The sequence below is a fragment of the Trichoderma ghanense genome (assembly GCF_004382785.1).
Source record: "Trichoderma ghanense strain CCMA-1212 chromosome Unknown scaffold_2, whole genome shotgun sequence".
NCBI lineage: Eukaryota > Fungi > Ascomycota > Sordariomycetes > Hypocreales > Hypocreaceae > Trichoderma > Trichoderma ghanense.
Genome location: NW_027395665.1, coordinates 1,829,787 through 1,853,949, shown reverse-complemented (window position 1 = coordinate 1,853,949; position 24,163 = coordinate 1,829,787). Strand labels below are relative to the sequence as shown.

At 52.5% G+C, this 24,163-nt stretch overlaps 11 protein-coding genes across 11 annotated transcripts; 6 read left to right on the top strand and 5 right to left on the bottom strand.

Annotated features, from left to right (window-relative positions):
• Positions 1–237: 237 nt before the first annotated feature.
• CCMA1212_002983 (Glyceraldehyde-3-phosphate dehydrogenase 2) lies at positions 238–1,566 on the bottom strand (the record flags this gene model as incomplete). Its single annotated transcript, XM_073700349.1, has 3 exons — positions 1,431–1,566; positions 499–1,183; positions 238–443 (listed from the first exon to the last, which is right to left on the bottom strand). Exons 1-3 carry the CDS (start codon positions 1,557–1,559, stop codon positions 238–240), a joined length of 1,020 nt encoding a protein of 339 aa, XP_073560868.1. The 5' UTR covers positions 1,560–1,566.
• A 2,138-nt stretch (positions 1,567–3,704) lies between these two features.
• Positions 3,705–5,789, bottom strand: CCMA1212_002982 (uncharacterized protein; the record flags this gene model as incomplete). The annotated part of the gene is made up of 2 exons (XM_073700348.1): positions 4,389–5,789; positions 3,705–4,179 (listed from the first exon to the last, which is right to left on the bottom strand). Exons 1-2 carry the CDS (start codon positions 5,783–5,785, stop codon positions 3,705–3,707), a joined length of 1,872 nt encoding a protein of 623 aa, XP_073560869.1. The 5' UTR covers positions 5,786–5,789.
• Positions 5,790–6,306: 517 nt separating this feature from the next.
• Positions 6,307–7,551, top strand: CCMA1212_002981 (Ubiquitin fusion degradation protein 1; the record flags this gene model as incomplete). Its single annotated transcript, XM_073700347.1, has 3 exons — positions 6,307–6,309; positions 6,369–6,680; positions 6,748–7,551. The coding sequence occupies 3 exons, from the start codon at positions 6,307–6,309 to the stop codon at positions 7,549–7,551; spliced, it is 1,119 nt and encodes a 372-aa protein (XP_073560870.1).
• A 559-nt stretch (positions 7,552–8,110) lies between these two features.
• CCMA1212_002980 (uncharacterized protein) lies at positions 8,111–8,955 on the bottom strand (the record flags this gene model as incomplete). The annotated part of the gene is made up of 3 exons (XM_073700346.1): positions 8,111–8,168; positions 8,305–8,637; positions 8,804–8,955. 3 exons carry the CDS (start codon positions 8,953–8,955, stop codon positions 8,111–8,113), a joined length of 543 nt encoding a protein of 180 aa, XP_073560871.1.
• Positions 8,956–10,069: 1,114 nt separating this feature from the next.
• On the bottom strand, positions 10,070–11,697 carry CCMA1212_002979 (uncharacterized protein; the record flags this gene model as incomplete). Its single annotated transcript, XM_073700345.1, has 5 exons — positions 10,070–10,127; positions 10,205–10,441; positions 10,546–10,714; positions 11,498–11,541; positions 11,600–11,697. 5 exons carry the CDS (start codon positions 11,695–11,697, stop codon positions 10,070–10,072), a joined length of 606 nt encoding a protein of 201 aa, XP_073561495.1.
• Positions 11,698–12,523: 826 nt separating this feature from the next.
• CCMA1212_002978 (uncharacterized protein) lies at positions 12,524–13,921 on the bottom strand (the record flags this gene model as incomplete). Its single annotated transcript, XM_073700344.1, has 2 exons — positions 12,524–13,304; positions 13,770–13,921. 2 exons carry the CDS (start codon positions 13,919–13,921, stop codon positions 12,524–12,526), a joined length of 933 nt encoding a protein of 310 aa, XP_073561494.1.
• Positions 13,922–15,087: 1,166 nt separating this feature from the next.
• On the top strand, positions 15,088–15,471 carry CCMA1212_002977 (uncharacterized protein; the record flags this gene model as incomplete). The annotated part of the gene is made up of 1 exon (XM_073700343.1): positions 15,088–15,471. One exon carries the CDS (start codon positions 15,088–15,090, stop codon positions 15,469–15,471), a length of 384 nt encoding a protein of 127 aa, XP_073561491.1.
• Positions 15,472–17,398: 1,927 nt separating this feature from the next.
• Positions 17,399–18,205, top strand: CCMA1212_002976 (uncharacterized protein; the record flags this gene model as incomplete). The annotated part of the gene is made up of 3 exons (XM_073700342.1): positions 17,399–17,470; positions 17,534–17,770; positions 17,831–18,205. 3 exons carry the CDS (start codon positions 17,399–17,401, stop codon positions 18,203–18,205), a joined length of 684 nt encoding a protein of 227 aa, XP_073561490.1.
• Positions 18,206–19,480: 1,275 nt separating this feature from the next.
• On the top strand, positions 19,481–20,034 carry CCMA1212_002975 (uncharacterized protein; the record flags this gene model as incomplete). The annotated part of the gene is made up of 2 exons (XM_073700341.1): positions 19,481–19,633; positions 19,735–20,034. 2 exons carry the CDS (start codon positions 19,481–19,483, stop codon positions 20,032–20,034), a joined length of 453 nt encoding a protein of 150 aa, XP_073561493.1.
• Positions 20,035–20,810: 776 nt separating this feature from the next.
• CCMA1212_002974 (uncharacterized protein) lies at positions 20,811–21,242 on the top strand (the record flags this gene model as incomplete). Its single annotated transcript, XM_073700340.1, has 1 exon — positions 20,811–21,242. The coding sequence occupies one exon, from the start codon at positions 20,811–20,813 to the stop codon at positions 21,240–21,242; it is 432 nt and encodes a 143-aa protein (XP_073561492.1).
• Positions 21,243–21,440: 198 nt separating this feature from the next.
• Positions 21,441–23,482, top strand: CCMA1212_002973 (uncharacterized protein; the record flags this gene model as incomplete). Its single annotated transcript, XM_073700339.1, has 5 exons — positions 21,441–21,445; positions 22,523–22,628; positions 22,689–22,741; positions 22,799–23,091; positions 23,313–23,482. The coding sequence occupies 5 exons, from the start codon at positions 21,441–21,443 to the stop codon at positions 23,480–23,482; spliced, it is 627 nt and encodes a 208-aa protein (XP_073561487.1).
• Between the last annotated feature and the right edge of the window lie 681 nt (positions 23,483–24,163).

Below are 24,163 nucleotides of genomic sequence, written 5' to 3'. Positions count from 1 at the left end.
CTGATATCTCCCCTTCTGGTCTTGATAAAGACGTCAAGCGATTTTGTACGCAATGTATTGGTTCAACTTGTAGCTCAAGGTCTTGCATCAATCATCAGATATGTGTCACAAATGATATTCATAGTGGAGCAGATTGGCTCTATTCTCGTGGCCAGAATTACTATTTATTTACTATTTCTGTTTGCATTCATGACAATGCTTCACGCCCATCTGGGGCTCATTGTTAAAAAACAGCACTTATTTCTTGGAGGCATCGACCTTGGCAACGTGGGCCAGGAGGTCGAGGACACGGCGGGAGTAGCCCCACTCGTTGTCGTACCAGCTGATGAGCTTGACGAAGTTGGGGTTCAGGGAGATACCAGCCTCAATGTCGAAGATGGAGGAGTTGGTGTTGCCGAGCATGTCGGTGGAGACGACAGCGTCGTTGGTGTAGGCCAAGATTCCTGTTGGACAGTTAGCAGTGTTTCTCTCAACACACTTGATGGCGTCTGTACGTACCCTTGAGGGGACCATCGGCAGCCTTCTTGATGGTCTCGGTGATCTCGTCGTAAGAGGCACCCTTCTCAAGGCGGACGGTCAAGTCGACAACGGAGACGTTGGCGGTAGGGACACGGATGGACATGCCGGTGAGCTTGCCGTTGAGGGAGGGGATGACCTTGCCGACGGCCTTGGCGGCACCAGTGCTGCTGGGGATGATGTTCTGGGCAGCACCACGGCCACCGCGCCAGTCCTTGGCGGAGGGACCGTCGACGGTCTTCTGGGTGGCGGTGTAGGAGTGGACGGTGGTCATGAGACCCTCAACGATGCCGTAGTTGTCGTGGATGACCTTGGCCAGGGGAGCCAGGCAGTTGGTGGTGCAAGAGGCGTTGGAGATGACATCAGCGGAGCCGTCGTAGTCCTTCTCGTTGACGCCCATCACGTACATGGGGGCATCGGCAGAGGGGGCAGAGATGATGACCTTCTTGGCACCGCCAGCCAAGTGAGCCTTGGCCTTGTCGGTGGTGGTGAAGACACCGGTGGACTCGACAATGTACTCGGCACCGGTCTCGCTCCACTTGATGTTGGCAGGGTCACGCTCGGTGTAGAAGCGAACCTTCTTGCCGTTGACAACGAGGTCCTTGCCGTCGACCGCAACCTCGCCCTTGAAAAGGCCGTGGGAGGAGTCGTACTTGAGCATGTAGGCCTAAGGATTGTCGGGTTAGCACATGAACTCTGGGCTGCCGGGAAGAATCCCTTGATATCCATGGCCCAAGATGGTGAAACATCTCATAATTCAGCCCTCAAGGTGTCCAGAGCGATGTTCGAGCGGTTCACCCGTATCGTCTCTTTTCTTTTCTGGAAGTGTTCTCCAACCAGACACGTATTGCTATTGGGCTGGAGAGGGACAAGCGGCATGTATCTCAAAGGAAGGGGGAAAGGGTGCGGCTCACAGCATAGCTGGTCTCAATGAAGGGGTCGTTGACGGCGACGATCTCGATCTCAGGGTGCTCAACAGCGTTGCGAAAGACGATACGTCCAATTCGGCCGAAGCCGTTGATGCCGACCTTGATGGGAGCCATTTTGTATCTGCGAATTGAGCTAGTGTGAGTGGTGAGCTTCAAGAGGAGATTTGGTGGTGTTTGTTTGTTAGGAGAGAACAGAGAGCGGGAGGGAGGAGGGGTAAATAAGAAAAAATTGGTGACGCAGGAGATTCTGGCGGGGTAGCTAATCAAGGGCAAGAGCGAGAGGAGGGGCAGGCGAACAGAAGCCGCATCGTCGGGCGGAGCATCATGATGATGGCTGTAGTAATACTAACCTGAGGTTTTGCGAGGCTGAGGATTAGGACAGATTCTTGTTGTGGTGAGGAATGGTTATGGAGAAGAAGGAAAAGAGAAAGGAAGAAGAGGAGAGGAGGGAAAAGAAGGTTGAGGAGGGAGGTGGAAAGATTAATACTAAAGTAGGCGCGGCAGGCAGGTAAGGTAAGGTAAGGTAGGGTAGCTGGTAGTACCTGGTTACCTTGCCTTAGATAGTGGACGGTACCTGTACCTACCTAGAGGTAGCAGCGGTCGTTTCTGACACAACGGTGATGCGGCATCGGATGAGCGACATTCATGCTCTCTCGCATCCTCCTGTAATCCTGGCAAAACGGTCACTGAGCTGCGACAAGGAACGCGTCTGTGAAATCCCAGCTCGGCCCCGCTAGCCGCCACTCTTTTGAGATGGGCAATCCATCCAACCATCCAAGGGCTCGTCGATTCCTAGCAACTGCAATGCATGGCTACAAGTACAACCTAACAGCTGAGTACAAGTACCTCAGTACGATTGCAGCAGCAGGCTATGGTAGGGCGTCAAGCTATAGTAAGGTACCTACCTACCCTGCCCTGCTGGTATCGCCCCCGGCGGGGTGGCGAGTATCGCCGAAGAGGGTCATGGCCATAGCTCGGGATAGTGAGGCGCTACTATAACTTTTTATGAGGCAATCAATCGGGGGAGCAACAATTGAACAACGAGGTTGCGGGAGGGCTGCTTTGACGTGACATTGACGTGCTGTGCGTGGGAAGGTGCAATGCAATAGTGGTTCTATTTTGCCATCGCAGTGCCTTACTAACACGCATCATTCGTTGTTTGTGAGCTGAGAATACCCTTATGATGATGCATGCACCTTGGTGGTTACAGATAATTCCATATACAAGTATAACAAAACACCTGATAGCCTAACAAATACTATACAGCATTAATTCATGTCGACTTATTCATCAACCGCGCCTGTATATCCGTTCAACTCTCACCGACAATCTCGAACCAGCAGCCCCCGAGAACAATGATTACACATAGAAAAGGAGAAAAGAGAGAAAAGGTAAAAAAAAAGCCAGCATTCAACTTCTCGCCGATTGCATCGAATAAGGCGTAAGGCTACTAGGCCCTGGCCAAGGCTGTGCTTGTCCCTGCGCTCTTTTTTACGGAACCGGCGGGGCGATTTCGTTTCTTCTGCGTGGACGGCAAATCCATCGCCTCCCAACAAATGCCCGGCCGCTTTCTTCGCTCTCCACCGGGCAACGCCGCAGGCCGAGTCCGTACATCACAGGAGAATTACTAAGAAGAAAAGTCCGTGGAAATATTCCTAATAGGGACCGGAACTTGTCAGAAGTCATCCTGAATTCAAGAAGATATTCCAATCAGCAGGTATATGAGGTCATAAAAGATTGTTCTGAGTAACCCCGAGCGAGGGCGGGAAGAGAAAAACCCAGACAAGCATATGATCACTCTGCGCCTGCGATCTCGGTCGCTCATGGCGTGGGAAACCATGCTGCTTAACCTGTACCATCCCACGCTTCACCGGTCCTGCCGCGGCCGTATTTGCTTTTGTTCAACGGAAACGGAGTCTTATGAACGGCGTATTGCTCATACGATACATAACATCACAGCTGCGGCCACGGCGGCAAGCGGGAGAATTACTCGTACCCAATGGAAGTACGAGCAATCAACCCCAATGCTCAATAATAACAAGTCGTCCTTTGACCTGAAGCTGCTGCACCCCCGTGGCCTCGCCGGGCACCGTGATACGCAATCTGCCTGCGTGGGTACGGATATAGGTAGGACTTTGATAGAGGGCACGATAAGGCGGCAGCAAAAGTGGCGTGTCTGCTTGGAAAATGGTGAATAATGGAAATCGCTCATTGCGCCGTTACCTAAAACAGTAGTTCGCGTCTCGTAATTGGCATTTGTCAGTACAGGTAGCTTAACTGCCTCTCGTTTGCACTGTCCGCCGTCCGGGGGGGGGGGGTGTCGAGGCTCTCGCGGCAGGTTGGCGATGCCTTCATTTTCTTCACCTTTACATCAACCCAGCGTTCGGTACCGTATTGCACAAACAATGGAGCCGTTGGACAGCAACAACGCGCCCCCCTGCACTCTTGCTGCACCCAGGCGGCAAAGCTCGGCTGCCACCGCGCTTCCCTAGGGCCGTTGCGGAATGCAAGCGCCGGAGCGTTACGGCTTGTGGGATCTTGGAGAAGCCTGCGACCCCAGATCGCCCCATGGGTTGCCCGTCCGGCCCCGTTGAGATCGGGAGTTCCAGGAACAATCTGCAGCGCAAGCTTCCCATTCTCCTTCTTCCCCAGCGCCGTGCCCTTCTTTAGCCGCGGCCGAGATGCCGGGACGGATGCGCAGAGCGTCGACTGCCCCGGGGGAACCAACGAGATGCTGCCTTTGTACATGTCCATCGGCCCCAGGGTTTCCACTTTCACAAGTCTTCCCGACACGAAAATAAGGCCCCGGGAACGCGAGAGAGCGGCTCTGCCCGCTCTGCTCGTCTATTCGCTCGGCTTCCTTCCCCCTTCTTCGTCCATTTCTCTCATTGTATTGCTCGGTCTGTCTAGGATCGTCATGAGAAGTCAGCCGAGGTGGCCCACGCGTTTTCTTCTCCATCTCCGGCAACAGCTCGGAACTCGACGCCCTTGCCAAAGTATCCGGCATCCTGCCACGCTTTCATCGTGGGGCCATCGAAAGGGCCTTGCTTTGCCGCATCGTCTCGTCCGTCCGTCCATCGAAACTCCCACATGGTGCCATTAGCCGGAGCCGATGCCTCTTCAGTGGCCGCAGGAGGCTCAGCGGCAGGCGTGGGCTCGATCCAGTCTTCTCCCGTCTCCCGACGATACTCACGAACCAGTAATTCTCGCTCTTGATCGTAGATATCCTCGTGTCCACGGCTGAGTAGCTTATCGGCCGCATCCGTGATGGCGTCGATAGCTTGCTTAATCTCGGCTTGCTTGGCGTCGTTGGCCGCCTCCTGATCCGTCTCCATGGCTTCTGCGCCCTTGTTCATCTTCTTGAGCTTCCATTTGGGTATCTTTTTGGTCTTTGTCTTATCCTTGCCCAGTCGTGCCAGAGCTTCCAGGGGCGTCTCTGTTCTCTCCAGGTGTCGGATCAGCGTTGCCAGCAGGTCCGAGACCAAGACCTCATCTTCCTGGATGCGCCTCTCCCGGGCTTCTGCCTCACGCTTCTCGTGGGCTGCCGCCGCCTTCTTCATGTCTTTTTTGCTGAGGCCTTCGAGCCAGCTGTCGTGCATGGCATCGGGGTCGTTGGCTTTTCGCACATAGTTGCCGTCTTGGTCGAAGCGACCCTCCTCCATCTCTTCCTTGAGATTGAAGGCTTCCACCTTGGGTGCGTTGCGCTTCAGGCCTCCCGCGCCGACCTCTTCATCCACGCCTTCTTCCTGGATCGCAAGCTCCAAGTCTTCCTCGTCGTCGCTGCTCTCCTGGTCGTCCAGGCGGATGGTGCCGCCACTTTTGCTCCTGTTCTCTTGGCCTTGGATTTGGGCCTCATCCAGAAACTTGACATCCTTCTTCTTCCGGCCAGATTTTTCAAATTCTTCGTCTTCGTCGCCTGCTACTTCTTTGCCCTCTTCCTCATCGTTTTCCGCCGCAAACATGTCGTCGTCGTCGTCATCCTCGTTGATAGGCTTGCCCGGCTGTTCCTTGTTGCTGCTGGCTTTTGCGTCGTAGTTGTCCAGCTGCTCCAGAATGTTGACGTTGACCTTCTTGCGGCTGCCTGCCCGCGCGTTGAAGTTCTCGTTATCCGAGTCACTGTCGTAGCCGTCGAGATTCACGGCACCTCGTTTCGTGGCGCCGCTGCCGCCAATCACGTCGGCGTCGAGGATCGCATCGTCTTCGCGCGCGTCCGGCGCCAAGATGGACGGATTGCGCACGTCAAACTTGACTCGCTTGGTGTCCTCGTCGTCGTTGTAGTGCGTTCGAGCAAAGTTCTCGCCCGCTCGCTTGGGGCGCGCGGCGGAGTATCGAGAAGACATTGCGCTGTAGAAAGAAGGACGGAAACGGCTCGGCTGATGACTGACTGATTGCTGATGTGATTCCGCGGACGAGGGACAGAAGCAGGGCAGAAAGAGGACCAGCCAATAACGAGATTGACTCCCTAATGAAATGCTGATGAACACTTAAACAGCAGTAAATGTGGTATTTATCCAGAGATGACGTGTTGAAGTGGCGCGCTTGCTAGCGCAGAGAAGCTTCTGTGACCGGGGATTAACTTTCTGGCGTTGTCGCAGCTCAGCGATATGATAAGAGGTACCTGCGTCACTCAACAGCTGCCTCCGCGCCTACAGTATAGCACAAGTTACCAACCCCACGTCTTCCGCCTTTCTGGAACTTGAACCTCTACTCTTAACAAGACCGTGGAAACAAGAGCAGCAGCCTCAACGACGTCTCAAGAATCGCTCTGCCTGTGGGGAAGTTCAATACAATTTCATGCTCATCGCGCTCACCTCGATCTTCACTTAATCTCCCGTCGTCAACCGCCTTCTCCCGCGTCAAGATGGTGAGTCTCGCACCTCGCCTCCCAGATCTCCTCCCATGCGTCTCCTAATGTCTCTCCAGGCCGGCTACGGTGGCTACGGTGCCGGAGGCGACCTATACGGCATGGCGCGCCATGGCCGGCGACCCATCATCCAGCGTTTCGACGAGTACTACAGATGCTATCCCCTCATCATGGCGCCGGGCAGCGAACGGCCAGAGCTCAACTTTGGGTCCAAGATCATTCTTCCGCCGTCGGCGCTGGACAAGGTTTCCAAGCTCCACGTCCAGTGGCCCTTGCTCATGGAGTTGATCAACGGCGAGAAGGGAAAGCACTCGCATGCCGGTGTTTTGGAGTTCATTGCTGAGGAAGGCCGTGCATACATTCCTCAGTGGGTGAGTTGCTGCATGAGCATGTCCAGTCCCATCTGCTGCCTACATTAGCTAACCAAGGGTGGACCAGATGATGGTGACGCTGGGCCTGGACGTGGGCGACATGATCCAGATTCGAACGACCTCATTGGAGCTTGCTAGAATGGTCAAGCTCCAGCCGCAATCAGTCAACTTCCTCGAGATTAGCGATCCAAAGGCAGTCTTGGAAAAGGCATTCAGAAACTTTGCGACCCTCACAAAGGGCGACATCTTCAACTTTGAGTACAACGACGAGGTCTACGACGTGGCGGTTCTCGACGTCAAGCCGGAGACGGAGAAGATGGGCGTCAGCATGATTGAAACCGATGTTTCGGTCGAGTTTGCGGCGCCCGTCGGCTACGTCGAGCCCGAGAAGAAGAGCGGAACCAGCACGCCACGGAGCACCATGGGCGGAGTGCCTGCCGGCGGCGTCTTGCACAGCCAGGGCACCATGGCTCAGGCCATCAACTACAGCGCCATTGCTCCCTCAGTCACGAGCGTACCGACCAACTTTATCGGAGAAGGCCAACGAGTGGCCAAGAAGGGGAGCAAGACTGCTACGCCAAAGCCCGCGACCCCAGTGCCGGTCGACACGACCCCAGTGCTGAAACGACGAGACGGCGCTCCTGCGCCTCTTCGCCTTCCTCCCAACAAGCTCTTCTTCGGATATGAGTTCAAGCCGCTAAAGACGGATGCCGACAAGGAGAAGGAAAAGGAGAATTCGTCGAAGCCGCACTTTGCTGGGCAGGGACAGAGTCTGCGTGGAACGACTAAGAGGAAGGGAGACGCAGATGACAAGTCGAAAGCCCCAGATAAGAAGTCGACAAACGGAAGCAGGCCGGATAGCCGACGATAGGGGTTTTGTTGTTGATGTTTCATTTTTTCCCCCTTTCATGTAGTGCGGCGTTTGGGGCTGGGAATTGCTCACGGATGGTTTAACGAAATTGCTTGCTATATAGAAACACAGCTTTTGTTCTCTCTTTTGACTACCTAGTCAATGGTGCCGTTCAAGCGACACTGTTCACTCGATCAGGCAGGGTAGTAAAAGGCTTTGCTTCACTCAGTAGACGCTACGAAGACACGGACATATGTGGACTGCGTGCATGTACCCACCAACAGACAAGAGACCTGTTATCCTTTGCACGACTTCACAAGCTTACTGTTTCATCGAAGGGAGTTTTATCAAGGCTTTCCAATCTTCGTACTAACTTGAGAGATATGTCACTGCAGCCTCATCCCAGAAGGCGCATGAAATCCGCGTAAATAACAACCCTTTCTACCAAATCCCCAAAGAGTAGGTACCTTGGGTAGTAAATCATGATAGCCCTGTATCTTTATGCCCTGGCTAGATGTTTAATAGAATGACAAAGCAAAGCAATGTCCCCTTGGCAAAAGTCGAGCAAGCTGGAATATGCTCAGGCAGAGTTCTCGGCATTTGAGGCGCGAACCTTTTCCTCGCTGTCGGAGGGAGCGCTGGGACAGAGAAGTGAGTTAGCTGACGGTGTTCAAGCATTGATTCTCCCCAGATTGGAAAGATGATGACAGGTGACGAGGTAGATAGATCCGAAAGGTACAGGTAGAAAGAGATGGGACTTTGGGTTTGACATACCTCTGATCAGCAGCAGGAGTAGCAGGCGCCTCCTCCTTCTTGACCTTTTCCTCCTTCTTCACCTTGTCGTCCTTCTTGAGCTTCTTGGTGGGCGTCGCATCAAGCGTCATCTCATCATCGACCTCATCATTGTTGTTATTACTGTTGCTGTCGCCAGCGTCGGCCGCCTTCTTGGTCCGCTTCCGGGGAGTGGAAGAAGCGCCCTTGCGGGGAGTAGCCTTGGACTTGGTCGCGCTGGAGGGGGGAGTCGTTTCGGTGGCGGTCGTGGCGGCGACGACGTCGTCGGGGCAGCGGGCTTTGAAGTCCTTTAGGATGGTCTTGGATAAGTGTTGGCTGGTACCATGTTGATTAGTCTTTTGTGTGTGTTTGCTCGTTTGTTTCAAGGAGGATTTGGCTCCTGGTCGTCCANGGGGGGGGGGTTGGGTGGTGGTTCAGGAGAAGGAGAGTGAGAGGAGGAGGAGGAGGAGGAGGGGAAAAGGGAGGGTCTTTGGAAACGTACGACATTGCGTCTTTGGTGAACTCGTGGCCGAGGCCTTTCATCATGGTGGTTATGCGGGGCCAGTCGTAGCGGGTTTGGTTGACGCCGTAGATGATGGCGACGCAGAGGTCGCGCTCGGTGGCGTCGGTCCACTTCTTCTCCTGGGGAGCCATGGTGAGGGTTGAAGAGTGTGTTTGCTTCGTTGAGGATGTTGTTTGTACGGTAGGTATGTTGAGGATGGGAGCAAGATTGTTTGATGCTTGCGGTTATGTGTGGTGGGAGGAGGATGGGGTCTGAGTTGTGGGTGGAAGAGGAGAGAAGTGAGGTGAGAGCGGAAGAGTGTTTGTTTGCAGGAGAGGAGACACACGGGGTTAAAGTAGAGGTTGGAGTTTGGGCAACAGAGATGAACGGGGCGGTGTGGATGAATTGTCTACGGCTTGAGAGTGGGATTCTATCCAGTGCTGTGAGCTGGTTTCTCTCTTGTCGTCTCCTAAGGTGTGTGAAGGAGCGGTGCTTGGTGGCTGGCTGTTGCGTAACTTGCCTTGGAGTAGAGAGCTCTGGGTGTGCATACGACTACTGGATGAGAACTTGTGTGTGAATGGGTTTCGAAGTCTATGTGAACTTGACCCAAGTGCTACGTGGTGATGTGTCTTTGCCTCGAGAAGGAGTTGCGTGTCGATGTGACTGGACACTACAGTATGTGGATTCACCAGTTAGGGGACGGAGACTGTTCTTTTTTGTTCTTTTCTCGACGATTCTCCCAAGGTATTGGACCACAAATCCTCGGTCACTCCTCATACATGCTTCTGCTCCAGAGCTCTACTATCTTGGCCCAGGAGCAGTCACTCCTGAGGAGCAGTATCTTCTCGATATAGAAACATGCAAGTTCATCACGATAGTAGAGAGAGCTGTGACTTAAGAGTCAATGTATATTTCGAGAGAAAGTTGGTTCTGGTAGGACGAGTAAAACATTATCAGCGAACTCAGCTACGACTGAGCATCTTCTCACCTAGAGGTCAGGATGCTTTGCTCTCCGTACGAGATACAGCCCAGTTGCCACCACAGAGAGAGAATCGCACTGAGAATCAAATCCTTGCATTGCAATTATTCCTGTCTAGATAAGACGGTATATGCCTGCGAATATGCCATCATCCCGTTCCCCGATGCGAATGCCACTTGGCCAGCTCGGCCTTATTTCCAGTTCACGTCCCAAATCTCAAAGAGTATGACTGGCCGCAATTCCTTCCGTCAACCTTCCATGACCGTGGCATCCATCCAGACAGCGTTTCAGTAGCCGTCCTCGTTCTCGAGCTTGGTCTCGTTATCCAAGGCGCTGCTTTGGGCCCTGGAACAAAAGGGACGTATGTTAGCCACATACAACATATTGAACCAAGAGAAGAGAGGAGCTGCAAAGTGACTCACGAGAGAAGGGACTTGCCGCGCTTACGCGGGCGCTCGCAAGGACTGCCCATGTCCTCGTCCTCGCGCTGCTCCAGCTTGAGGTTCAGCGCGTCGTCCATCTCGTCAATCTCCTTCTTGGCAGAGCGGCGCTTGCGAGGAGTCGGGGTGGCACTCTTGCGCGGAGTCGCAGCGCCAGGCTCGGAGGCGGCGACGATGCCTGCAGTATCACGGTTCTTGCGTAATTTCTGGACATGTTGACTAGTGCAAAACAGACAATGATGCGTTAGCCGAGATGAAAGTAGTCGGGGAATGGTGAGGACAAAGATGAGTGGTGAGGGGGGGAATGGAGATGTGGAATGTACTTGATGGCATCGTAGCTGTAGGTGTAGCCTCGAGCTTGCATCTTCTTTGTGACCTCGGTCATCAGGGCCTTGCCGCCTTTGACTTCGTCGATGATACACAAGAGGAGAGCTTCATGCGCGGTGGCGTCCCAGCCGCGAGTGGGCTTGGGGGGAGGTGCAGCATCAGAAGCTTTGGAAGAGCCCATGATGAATCGAAGATGAAATGATGGATGGGCAGGAAAGTAAGAAGACAGTATGGACGGAAGTGAGAAAAAAGAAAGGGTAAAGCTTTGATGGGTGTGTGCTGGGATAATTATGTGTAGAGGTAGGATGAAGTGAAGAAGGGAAAAGGTAAAGACAAAAACGCGAGGAATATATAGGTGCTGCTGGGGAGGGAAGCCATTCTGCCGGTTTTGGCTCTCTGCCAACTGGCGGGCAAAGTGAAGGCCAAGTGCGAGGACGAGTCAATGCAGAGACCGGGGCCAACGTACCGAAGGGCGCTCTCGGAAAAAGAGTAGCCCATCTCTTTGAGGTCCGCCATGACTCTGGCCCAGTCCTCGGGGGAAAGAGACACGTTGTGGAACACGGAGATGAGGATGTCTTCGTGGACCTGGGGGGTCCATCTCATCAACTGGCGAGAACCAGCCATTGTTTCCTTCTTCTTCGTTGGCAGTGGTGGTGTTGAGTTGAGTGACGGATGATGGGAATAGGTAGAGAGCAGTGCTTGACTCAAGAAGAGTTGAAGTTGAGGGATTGAGGCTCTGAAGTGTAGTCTGAAGAAGAGACTGGACTGAAGTAGGTATGGAGAGGGGGAAGTGAAGAGAGGACGAAAATATGAGCATCCATAGAAGAGAGATGTCTCACATATCCGGCAGAAAACTTGCGAAAGAATAGAGTGAATCAACAGAGGCAAAGAAACACGAGACCAAGCAAACTCCCCAGGCAGAACACACAAAATGGAAACATCTCCTACCGGATAGCGCTCCACGAAGTTTCGTAGCCTTGAGCAGCCAAGTACTCCACAATCGCATTGTTGACCTGCGGATTGAAGTTGTTGTTTCCCACCTGGTAGAACGCCACGAGGAGCTCTCGGAGGAAGTCGACGTTGTCCCACGTTCCGCTCGGCTTGGAGCCCGTGCCGGCGTCAGATGCGGATGCAGCCTTCGGGGGCATTTTGTCTCGTTATTTCGTCTCTTGTGTTGTTATTTGTTTTTTTTTTTTTTTTCGTCGATGTTCAGAGGGTGCTTTTCTCCCTCTGAGGCTGTTGCGAGGGGGTTTGGAAGATGGAGAGTTTTGCTGAAGGATGGGAAGAGTATCTGCCGGCTGCCTTTATGGGTTGAGCGGTCGGGAGCAGGGCTGGCAACTGGAGGCAGAGGCAGTAAAGTGGTCTCCATGGAAGCTCACATTACGCTCGTGTCAATACCTGCAGCGTGCAGTAGGGTGTGGCCAGCCGGCACTCCGAGTCTGTACATGTGCCCAGTAGTTACTCCTGTATATTGCTATGTTTACCTAGGCCAGGTCCACTACGGCTGGCATAAGGCGAGCAACAAGGCGGAAACTGTTGAATTATAAGTCCCCCGACCCTCGATGATGATACCGATTCACGCATTACCCATCCAACACCTCCAGTCACTTGATGTATCGTTCGCCAGACCACAGCCCCTACGTTCGTATAAGTCGATAACGCTATATAATCCCGCTGTGCATCAACTCCAAGAAAGCACGTGGTAAAACACCCGCCAGGCAAGGAAAAAGAAGAAGGGAAAGAATATTTTCAGTTCCCTTGTAGGAGACGAATGTTCAACCAAGACCCAAAATATAGATAGAAACCGAATGTTCAGGAAAGAGAGATTGTAATAAACAGCTCGCTAAACACGCATCATGAATTGCCCTGAGGCAGAGATATCCATTCGAGCTCGATTAAAGAAGGTCACTAAGCTTCCCTATAGAAGCTGAACGGATCATGTCAACATTGCACCAACATACAGCAGGGTGAAACTTACTCTGCGGGATATGGATCTGCCCCATCCGCGCCATTATGTGCAGCCAGCGCCAACACAGCTTCATCATCGAGTGTCGAGTCTTGGCCGAGGTCGTGAGGATCAAGTCTTTGGCGTTTGGCCGGGTGATCGTCTGCTTCGGCGTCTTCGTCACCGCTCTGCACACCATCTAGTTGTAGCTGGTCTTGAGACGTTGCCGATCCAGGTTCCGACCCAATGAGGTGATTTGAGGTGAGGTCATTCGGTGTCTGAGCCGATACAGATATTCCGTCGGCATCGGGCATCTCGGTTTTGAGCTGTGTTTGGAGTTGCGGTTGGAGCTGTGCCTGATGCTGTTGTAACTGTTGCTGGAACTGCTGTTGGAACTGGTGTTGGTGTTGAGGTTGGAGCTGCTGCGGTTGAAGCTGCTGAGATTGAAATTGTTGTAGCTGATGTTGCTGTTGCTGGAGTTGGTGCTGCTGTTGTTGCTGTTGCTGTTGGAGAGATATGCCCGGGCTGTGGCCAGCCATAGGACTAGACCCCATATCACCAGGAAGAGCCGGAACAGACGCAGGGCCAGTGGTAGGGACGCCGGCGGGAGAAGCAGTGGGAGAGGCGTCAGCGGTATCTGCACCGGACTGATTCGCGTTTTGGGCCTGAGATTTGCGAGGGCGCCCCCGGCCAGGCCCCGGCCTCCTAGTGATGGGGTTCAAAGTAGGGTCGGCGCGTCTGGCGCTCTCGGAGTGAGTCCCGTCTACTTCGGCCTTGTTTTGCGCCCTCCTCAAGCCTTGAAAGTGCTGCCTGCGGTCTCGTCAGCCAGAAGTAGATCACGCAGAATGATGAAATGGTGAGCAGCAGAGTGACTGATGAATTCGAGCACACGTTGAAGGATGGATATGAAAGATGTATAAGGTAAACGTCACATGAGTACCTATATACACGATGTATATGCGTCTCTGTGTACATGATATGGCATGGAGTATAGAGAGGAGCTCCGGATGTAAGTGGGCATAGTCGGATGGTATTAAGGCGTTGTCGACATATATGGTAGTAGCAGCATGTAGGGATAGCAGAGCAAAGTACACATGGAACAGCGTCCTTGCAGCCGACCATCGACGAGGTATCGGCAGGTAGGCAATTGCACAAAATGTGTACATTTCCATCCAGTCAGTGGTCACATCAAGTACATGCGACTCGAGACAAGTTGTGGTGATCAAAGTCGGGCAACGTCGAGATCATGTGGGCTTAAGTGTAAGAAGCACCTACCGGCATCCCTCGTTTGTGAAGCCATAGCCAAGGCCGCGCATGTGATTACCAATTGTCGTCCATTCGGCGCCGCTGATGACGCCAATATTCTTGACGGACAGGATGGTGAAGAACAGATCCTTGTCTGCCCTGTCGTTCCAGTTCTTGTTCATCCTAGCGGGTGGTATATAGAAGGTATATGGAATTATAAAAGAAATCACGGAATAAAAGGCCCCGAGAACAAACAAACAAACAATGGAGGCTTGCGCTGGCAGGGCGGTGGGTCGATGAGCGTCTAGGCCGGATTGTCGCTTTTGTCTTGGTGACCTGCGGTGAGATGGAAGCTGTTAAGAGCAGAGGGCAATCAATGGGGAAAATTGGTAGCGGGAGATTGGGGAGCGGAGGTAGCAGGAAAGGTTTGGGTCCGTGCTGAGAGGCGGCGAAGAGAGCCGAGCTGAGGGCCGGACGGCGGACTAGGTGTTAGTCCGGGCGAGCTGCAGCTTGCTGGGCATGTCCCACGAAGTACCGTGGCGCTGGAACACGAGGCAATGCGGCCGGAGACGCGGCTGCAAATGCTGGGGTCCCGGTTTCGAGTGTGCGCAGGGGAGAGGCTGCATTATTCGTAGTAATTGAGAGATGCGTTGATGGACTTTGACGGACGTCCCGTGCAATGAGAGGGACTCGCTCTGTTGCAAGCTGGAGGGAAGATGTCAGGATACTGCGGCTTAGCCGATGTTGACGCACGGTTTACCCGCCAAAGTTTCTTTCTTAGCGGGAAACCGACGAGGGGAGCGATGACGACAAGAGACGGTCGGACGAAGGTGACGCCTCGACTGTGGTGCCATTGGCCGTTGATGAGACTGGACGGCTTGAGGAAAGAAACGGGCGAATGAGTCAAAGAAGGAGAGAGACATTACTAATTGAACCCGAGGAGATCTGCACTCGATAGGGGAATTGCTGCCGTGTCTACTAGGTAGGCTTGAGCGTTCTCTAGAAGTACTGCTTCCTATGATTTACTCGACAGAGTACAGCATGCAGCGGCAAATGTGCCTAGCCTATCCGTCCGGATTTACAGAGTTACTCGCTACAGAGTGGATAATGCGTAGAACGATTTGAGGGATGGACCTGAATCGAAGGGAACTGACAAACTGGGTAGACGCAGCAATCATGTCGGGATTCCGTTCTTACAGTACCAGGTAGCATTGTCCATTACCGGAAGCCATGCAGCTGAACTTGAAGCAGGGGTAAGATCGTCTTCGATGCCAACAAAAGCACCGTGAATGCTCTGCTTCCCTCCAACCCGACCCGACTCTGTGCCAAGTCAAAAGGCAAATAGATGATGAGCCAACATACCTTTGATCCAAAGGCAAATCAGAACAGCCATCCACTCACTGCCCTTCGATTCTTGCTCGCATGTCAGTCGTACTCGTACCTCCAGGCCAATAGAACGAGTGCGTCATCCCTAGAACGGACCATCCGAGTCCTGATTGGCCACCCTTCCACCCGGCGGGTCCCCGAGGGTCTCACGTGCTTTCGCGGAAACCTGGCGATTTCTCTGGGTGGCTCCTGCATCGTCGCATCCCCAAAATTCGCGCCCCATCGCGTCTTCCCCGACGCACCTCATCCGAATCCCCTCCACGACGCCCGCCGCCGCCGCGAGGCCTCGATGCGACCATGGACGCTCCTGGAACCGATTCCAATGCGCGTCACCTCCCCGGATTGATTATGAAGCAAATTTTCTGCGTTTCTCTCCGATTCCTGGCTGTGAATTGAGAAAAGGTTGGAATTGCAGCGAAGACCCGTTACGAACAGATCTGGAGCCCAAAAGTTCGCCCCCCCTCCTCTGTCCCAAGCATGACGCCCGCTAGCCTCGAGCAGCAACAAGGGCGGCGGCCAGATGAACGGCAAAGTTCGGTGAGGATGGCAATGGTGCTGGCTCGTCGTTTTTCACTACGCACACGGCTGCAGGAAGGGCATCGCATGGTGATCTAGATTGGGGCAAAGGGAGCGAAGACTTGATGCAACTGTAGAGCATAGATGATGCATTTGCACTTGCAGCAGATACCATACAACAAGACTGATTGATGGCATATAGCGATTCAACTTTTTCCTCGACGAATGTTAGTCCTCGCTCCAGATGATTCTTGCTATGCTAGCGATTACGTCGTCAACGCATGAGTCCATAGCTTGGTCCGCAAAAGAGCTGCTTCGTCTTGTTCTATCGCAACGCCCCTCCTGGCCAATTTTACCGGCTTCGCATTAGTGTTTGCCTTTGCTTCCTGTGATAACTCAGGTACTAAATGAGTCACACGGGGTTTCAGTCTCATGCCGCAAGAGGGATCCCTGCTTCCCATTTTGGCTTTCTTTTTGTTTCCTTCTTGTTGTCTCGTGAAAAGTGCTTGATCGCTTTGCTTTTTCCGTGGTGTTTCTTGAAGCGTTTGGAATTCGCCGGATAGAGCAGTGAAGGCGGGACATCCATGGAGCCGATTGACCGACTTTTGCGACCGCAATCAAGGTAAAATCTGAACGAAGGACTATACAGACTTTCCACAGGTTTTCCATCATGGTCATCGTCATCAAATTCGCGTCTTTCTGGACCGTCAACCCCAATCGTCTTGATCGAATCAGTGCCCTGGAGATGCAAGTCAACGAGCCGGTGGCTTACAGGGAACCACACCCACTGACAGCGGCCCTCCAGCGCACCCCCCCCCACTCCCCCGTTTAGCGGGCGGCGTCCCATTTTCCGCGCTGAACCCACTGTGATGCTGCCCCATCGCCCATCCCTCGAGCCGGAGCAGCGCCCAGATCCAGGCAGCCACAGGGCCTAAGCCAGATGATGCCTGGCCTGGTCTTAGACAGATGGAACGCTCGGGGGGGGCGACCGGTTTGGCATGCGGACTTGGCAGCCCGGTTGCAGTAGGAAGAGGAGATGGAGAAAAAAGTGATAAAATAAAAAAAAAGAAAAGGCAAACGAATGTGGCACAGACTGGATGGGGGCCCTGGCCATCGGATGGTTCCTGGATCCTTGCAGGCATGGAGTGAGTTTATCGAGCTGGTGCCGCTACCTTAGTAGCAGTAGCATCCATACATCAGGCTGAGGCCGCTCGTAATAAGAGAGAGCTGTCGCCTCCTCCTTGTTCCGGGCCTCTTCCTCTTCTCCCCTTCTCTCTTTTCAGAATTTCCTCAAGTGTGAGTGTAAAGCTCCTGTCGTTCTTCTTCTATTCAAATCTCCGTAGTCGAGGAACAATAAGAAGACGGGGCTGATCACAGGCCTCACCTTTCCCTCACTTAGACCTCAGCTCACTCTATTCACGGAATATCTAAAGTTTCCCTCCTTCCTCCATGACCTCGATCTCTCTCTACCAGTCAGCGATCTCATGAATTGACTATCCGACATTCTCGACCTGTCAAAAATCTTGTCGCATCCTTCGATTTCTCGTTCCTTTGTGATTCACGCAATTCATTCCTGCATCTGCCGATCCGATAGCCTGTAGCCGTTAATCGTCTGCGGCGGCATCGTTCTATATCTACCTATTCCATCTTCTCCGTCTCTACCCCTCGCACTTCACAGCCTATTTCGACAACACCATCTCGACCTCCACTCCGACATAATCACCGATACCAGCCAGATCCGACACGAGTCCGCCATCATGTCTCCTAACAGCGACAACGCCATGGCCCGCTTCTTGTTCGCCATCTTGAAGCAGAAGAACCTCAAGGATGTAGGTTTACCTTCCTTGACCTACACCTGACCGAACTCTCTAACCCGTTGTCCTCCCCTCTAGATCGACTGGAATCAGGTGGCTGCCGATCCCGTCCTTCTTGAGCCCATCACCAACGGCCATGCCGCCAGAATGCGTTACTCGCGCTTCCGAGCCACAGTAACCGGCCACACCCCGTCGAAAAGAGGTCGATCATCAGACAAATCAAGAGTGTCCAAGTCAAAGAAGGGCGCTCCGACAAAGAAGGACAAGTCCATCAAGCAAGAGCCCGGCTCGGCGAGCCTCGCTGGATATCCTCAGGTGAGGTATCTCGTCCACCACAGCGTCGGATACCTGTGGCTAATATCTTGTCGCTACTAGTTCTCGCCCGAATCCCTCGCATCACTCGCATCGCCTTACATAGCCGACTGCAACGACTTCACCAGAGACTGTGACGACTTCACCGCTCGCTTTCTCACGCCCTGCAGCGATGACATGACGCAGGCACTGTCTATGCCTCCCTCTCTCGAAAGCATCCGACACACAGGCAGTCTGATGTTTCCTCCTCTGGATGGCAACTCAGACTTCATGAGCCACACCGGCCATGTCCATCCTGCGACCTCTCAATCCGCCTTTGACATGGCCTACGACCTGAGCAGTTATCCTGGCGATATTGCGAGTCAGGGTCCATCTCACACTGGCGGATCCCAGCCCTTAGGAGACTGGGACGACCGACTGAACGACCAGCACTTTTAATCTTGCTTTTACTTTGCGACGACCTAGCATGGGGGGCGAAAAGAAGACTCTACGAAAGAGACTCTTTATAAAAACCGGGGAGAGGAAGATTGGAGAGCGACTGAATCTCCTTTTATGACTTGATGATACTGGCCACGGTTCGTGGTCATTTAGCTTGGGCAAATTGTTTTCGTCTTCGCATTTCCTTTTTTTTCCGAGAACGACGGACAGGTTGGGAACATGAGGAAATCTAAAAATCACTATAGGGGCTATAATCGCATGTGTATAATATCGAGGGCGAAGCGGATGAGTAGTGGCCTCTTCTTTTGCAATTCTTGCCTCTACTTTCTTCTTTCAACATTACATTTGATCGTTGATGCTTTCTTTCCGCCTCACATCCTGCTTCTTATTCCTTTCTTTCTACTTCTGTTTAGCTATCTAGATACCAAAAGATTGGTGGCACCAATTGACTGACTACCATTGAGCGTTAACGAACATGAATACAGTGACACACGCCATTGACCCTCATGCATCGTGATTGACTCCTCAGCACACAGCGACATACCAGGATCTGTTGCATTTGGGTGTTCGATTGGTCAATCTGGTATGCGCAGTCTCTCCCTCGTGCAGACATGTAATGCTTGACCGCCTGTTGACAATGGCTTTGGCTTCAGCTGCATGCATGTGTTCCATCTCGCTTACATGTCCATGTATGCAAGCAACCATATTCACCTCATCGAGACGAAAAGCCTTGTAATGCCATATCAGCCCACACCATTCCTCTTATCTCTCAACACTCTCATATTATCAAATGAAGTGCCGGCAAGACTGAGGCTGTTGGGGGCATAAATTCATCCAAGAGCCTGCCAGCTGCAACGGCCGTCACCAAGCTCTCAATTCACCTCGCACTCGGAAGCCCCTCGAGAGCATTTCAATTATATTCGGCAACTTGAAGCCTTTTATTCCAGTTATTTAGCCTGATCCTTTCTGCAGCTTTCTTCGCTTCTGCTTTTTTCTTTCCCCTCTCAACACACGCACATCCACGTCCAGATTTTCACATCACATCACGACGCACCACTATACATATACAAGCATCAGATTCTGGCTCTCGCATACAGTGTAAGCAAGCATTTCATCTGATACCATACAAACAACGAATCATCGTCGTTACGTCTTGAGCCTCCGTTTCTTATTCTGCACGTTTTGTATGGGATACTGACCAACCACTTATCTACCAGGCGCATCTTCAGATCTGAAAGAAACGGCGAAAAAAAAAGAAAAAAAAAAGGACGAGCCATGGCCGACGAAACCCCCAAGCAGAGACGCGAGCCCACGGCTTCCGAGGCAATGTTCTTCTTCGCCATCGTCAAGCACACCAAGAACAAGGCGGACATTGACTGGAAAGCCGTTGCCGAAGAGCAAGGCTTCAAGAACGCCGAGGTCGCCAAGGTATGTCGTTTCCCCCCTCCCACTCTCTCTTTTCATTCTCCCTTGTCATTCCCTTCTGTTTCATTTTCTGATCTCAAGTGATTGATCATCGTGTGCTGTAGGTTCGCTTCGGACAAGTCAGGCGCAAGCTCGGCATCGAATCAAACGCCACTCCCAAGAAAGGAGGAGGCAATACCTCCTCTGCCGCCTCGACTCCAAGCAAGGTCCGCAAGACGCCTACGGGCCGCACTGGAACCAAGGGCGGCAAGGGCCGCGGTGGTGGTGGTCAAGCCAAGAAGGAGGCGAAGATTGAACCTGACGTGGAGGATGACGATGACACTATTGCCGGTGGTTCGTCGCCCATCAAGGAGGAAGATGGCATGCGCTTCAAGAAGGAGCATGAGGATCCCTTTAGTCTTTGAGCTGTTTTGTCCGGCTTTAGGAGGGGCTGGGGACGTGTCTCGTGGGGTCTGGCTGAGGTGATTTATTCATTCTTTTATTCGGGCTAGCATTTGCTTTCATTACAAGGCTTAGCGATAGGTTGTCTATGGACCCGGATCATTTGCAAGGAAGGTGGATCGAGACAGACGTAAGAGGTGAGGAGAGAATGGTATACGACTGGGCAAGGCACCAACCAGTTGAGAAACAGGGCACAAAGAAGCCGGCAAATGAAAAGTAGACTAACTACGTACTTCCTCGCTCATGTCTCTGCCGTATCGCTTATATTAGCATCTAGTATTTCATCTCGTTTTGCCGTGTCTGCCTACCTGTCTATCCGGAGGCAATGCTCTGCCAACACACTCTTGTCACCTGGCAAGCAACAAGCGCCAGAAGTCACAAAAACTCCCCTTTACAGCACTCGAATCTCACTGCAAAGTGCTGGAGAAGGGACGTGCGCTTGTCAGCTTGCTCCTAATGCTCGAAGCATATCTCCTTAAAAAAGGACAGCTCCGTTTCTCTCCCAGCCGGCACTCACCTCTTCCTCTCACTCACGTCTCCATCTACCACCATCATACACAATTTTCCCACACAACCTTTTCCGTCCATTAAGCCTACTATCAAGGCTTTTGGAACCAATCTCACTTCATCGTTCTACTAGGCAATTGCCATCACTGTAGGTTTATCCTTTTTTTAGCATCTCATCCAGACATGAACCCAAGCTAACCACCTACCACCAGCCTCAGACCATCCCACCGCAATGCCTCCCAAGAAGGCCGACAACGCCGATGGCCCTGCCGTCAGCGGCCTCCGCGACAACGAACTCCGCTTCATCAAGGCCGTCTTCGACAACATGACCCAAAAGCCCGACGCGAACTGGACCCAAGTGGCCAGCGACCTGGGCCTCAAGGACGCCAAGTGTGCCAAGGAGCGCTTCCGACAGATGTCTGTCCGCCACGGCTGGCGCACCACGACTCCTGGGAACAGCCCCAGCAAGACGAAGAAGGGAGATGTCACTGGTCCTTCGGGCGATGGCAAGGTGACCAAGAAGCCGCGCGTGAGGACTCCGAAGAAGCCTGTTGTTCAGAAGGATGTGAGCGAAGATGATGAGGATGAGGGTGATAACAAGTTTGAGGATGATGTTAAGGAGGAGAAGATGGGCTCTGAAGAGGACGATGAGTCTTATTTCTGAGGGGTGATTGGGTGGCTCATGGTCACTGTTGATGGTGCTTCCATCTAGAGTCTTTTCATCTGAGGCAGACACGGGGTGGATATGGCTTTGACATCTCGGAACTGGGTTATATAGGACCAATGATTTGCATTCTGATGGCAGCCAGTCATTTCGCGTTGCTTCAGCACAAGAACAGTACTTTACTGCCAGACTCCTAGCATGAGGTACGTAGTGATCTGGTGATGCTAAGTCCCGACATTATGATCATTACTCTCGAGGCGCCCCCTATACATGTAACTCGTGGATTGCCAGCGCATACAGTATTTGAAAAGCATTTCAAATTATCCCACAGTCTCTTCTCGCCTTCTGTTTACGAAATATTATATACTTCTCACTGCTTCCTATGGTAACGGGCGCCGCATATAGTGGGTTAATCGCAGTCACCTATGAGTGAACTCGACACTCCGCCGCCAGGTGCCAAAAGTGAGAGGTTGTTTGTCCCGACCCAGGACTGACCGATATTTTGGCTGTCTTCTGTTTTCTCTTCGCTGCTCCAGAAACTAGACGCGTCATCTCTGGACTTTCCGGAGACTTTTTTTTTTTTTTTTCCTGTGAGCAGAGGACAAGTTGTGTCGCGTTTCCTGCCTTGTTCCGCACAACCTCCTCTGCAGTCCCCAAACTTATCGCCATCCTGCACACGCTTCGTTGCAATACACTTGCAAATCACTCAACACCACTCTGATCTGGTTTGTACGTGCTTTTTTCTTCTCTTCGACTCGTTTGTGGCTGCATTCTCATGACAATCCCTTCCCTGACTTGCAACTCTCCTCTTTCACTTGTCCCCCTGAGCGAGACGCAAGGCTGCCACCTGTCCGCCATTCACCGCTGCCGTTCCATTTCCCTGCACGCTCCTCTCGAAAAAATCGTCTGTCTATGCTCGGACACTATCAAGCCTAGAACTAGAGTGTCTTAGGCATCCTCCGCTTGGTTCTCGCTCTCCCGCGTCCAAATCTCCTCTTCATCTCTCTCTTCTGTCCCGCCACGCTCACACCCTTTTCTGTGATCATCATCTTCCCACGTTATCGCTTTCCATCCATTATCAACATATCTAGCACCGGCAATTTATTCTGTTTGTATGTCTCTTCTCTTCATCATGTCTCGCCTTGCTTATCGGCAAGTTGAGATGATGCTTGTGATTCCAGTCTCAACATCAACACCCATCAACACTTGCCATCCATTCTTTATCGTCCCATCGTCACCTCTTTCATCTTTATATGCCATTTTTGCTCACAATCTTGCAGTCTTCAACAGTACATTCCAACTTCCACCGTCACCATGTCCAAGCAAGATCCCGCTGAGCAGGTTCGCTTCCTCGTGTCCTGCATTGGCCACACCGCCAATGGACGGGTAAGTCCAAAGATATCAGCTCGATCCTCTCAAGCAAATACTCACTGACATTGGTTGCAGCCCGACTTTACTCTCGTCGCTCAAGAACTTGGAATTGTGTCCAAGGCTGCCGCGTAAGTCTTGATATTCCTTGTCCTGTTGTGAACAAATCATCTGACAACACTTTACAGCCAGAAGCGATATGAGCGAATGCTCAAGGCCAATGGAGTGAGCGCCGCTTCCAAGGCTGCCTCCAAGGCCAGTGCTGACGACGATGCCACCACTCCTGCTTCTACTCCCGTGAAGCGCAAGCCTGCCGCCGGTGATGGAGGCAGCGCCAAGAAAAAGACCAAGGCCACCAAGAAGGAGGAGAGTGATGATGACATGAAGGACGTCAAGCCCGTCGTCAGAGCCCGGGCTCCGAGGACCCCCAAGAAGGAGTTCAAGAAGGAGCCAAAGGAAGAGCCTGTCTCTCCCGCCTCTGGTAAGTTGTCTTTGAGACCTTTTGACCCTGAGAACTTTTGCGTCTGTGTGCTCTGAGCTGACTTGTTGTGATTCTTAGACGTTGCCGACTCTGGCGCCGACTCTGATGCAGGCACCAGCTTTGACTCTGCCTAAGCCCTTCAGCCAGCCATACTCTGGCATGCCACTGTACTGTCGAACATATGGAGGCATTGCAGCATGATGTTTGTCACTTCTCAAGAGTACGTAGGGAGCTCTGGGGGTTTGGAAACATACATGGCTTAGTTGGAGGGACGATGAGTGCCATGCTCGAACGTCATGAGGCAGGATATTCGCCTAAGCATTTGGTCCAATATGGATTTTCTAGTAACTGGGACAAGAGGATCTCTACGGTATATCGGTCGGGAACATGAGGCATAGCCATCATAGCAATGCGGATATTCTGTGCATTCATCTATATACATTAAGCTCGTCGCGATGCGTGGCCTTGGCGAGGCCAAACACCAGTGACCACACGCATTCCCAGATGCCACACGTTTCGCGAAACTGTGATGTCATTTCATTTTGCTTCATTCGTAAATTTAAATTTCGAAAATGCTCTTCGTCATCAAATGCGCAAGTTTTCATGAAGCTCACCTTGTTATTGAGCGTCATAATCGCAGAGTGCGTTTGCTCCCCAACCACCAGAATCTCGCGATATCCACACACGATTCACTCTGCTTTCAAGAAATCTCACTTTTTTTGCACGCCCCCGCCCCCCCACGCCTAAATCTTCAATACCCGCTCTCACACCCTTCTTTTGAGGTCCGTGCTATTGTGCTCACATCACCTTTCTGACCAAAGGGGAGTGCAGAGTCGAGTTCCTTGCGCTTGACCTTGAGGTACGTACCCTCTGTTCAGAAAGAGAGATAAAGGGGGTGAGTCCCCCGTTGGACATGCGGTACTTCCGAGTCTTGAATGAGCGTTTGCAGCTATTGTGGTGAGAGACATGGCATGGCAGACAATACACCATAATGTTGAATTCAATCCATCATCACCACAATGACATGGTCTTCCTATTCAGGCATTCAGGATATCTTGTGTTACTTCTGATG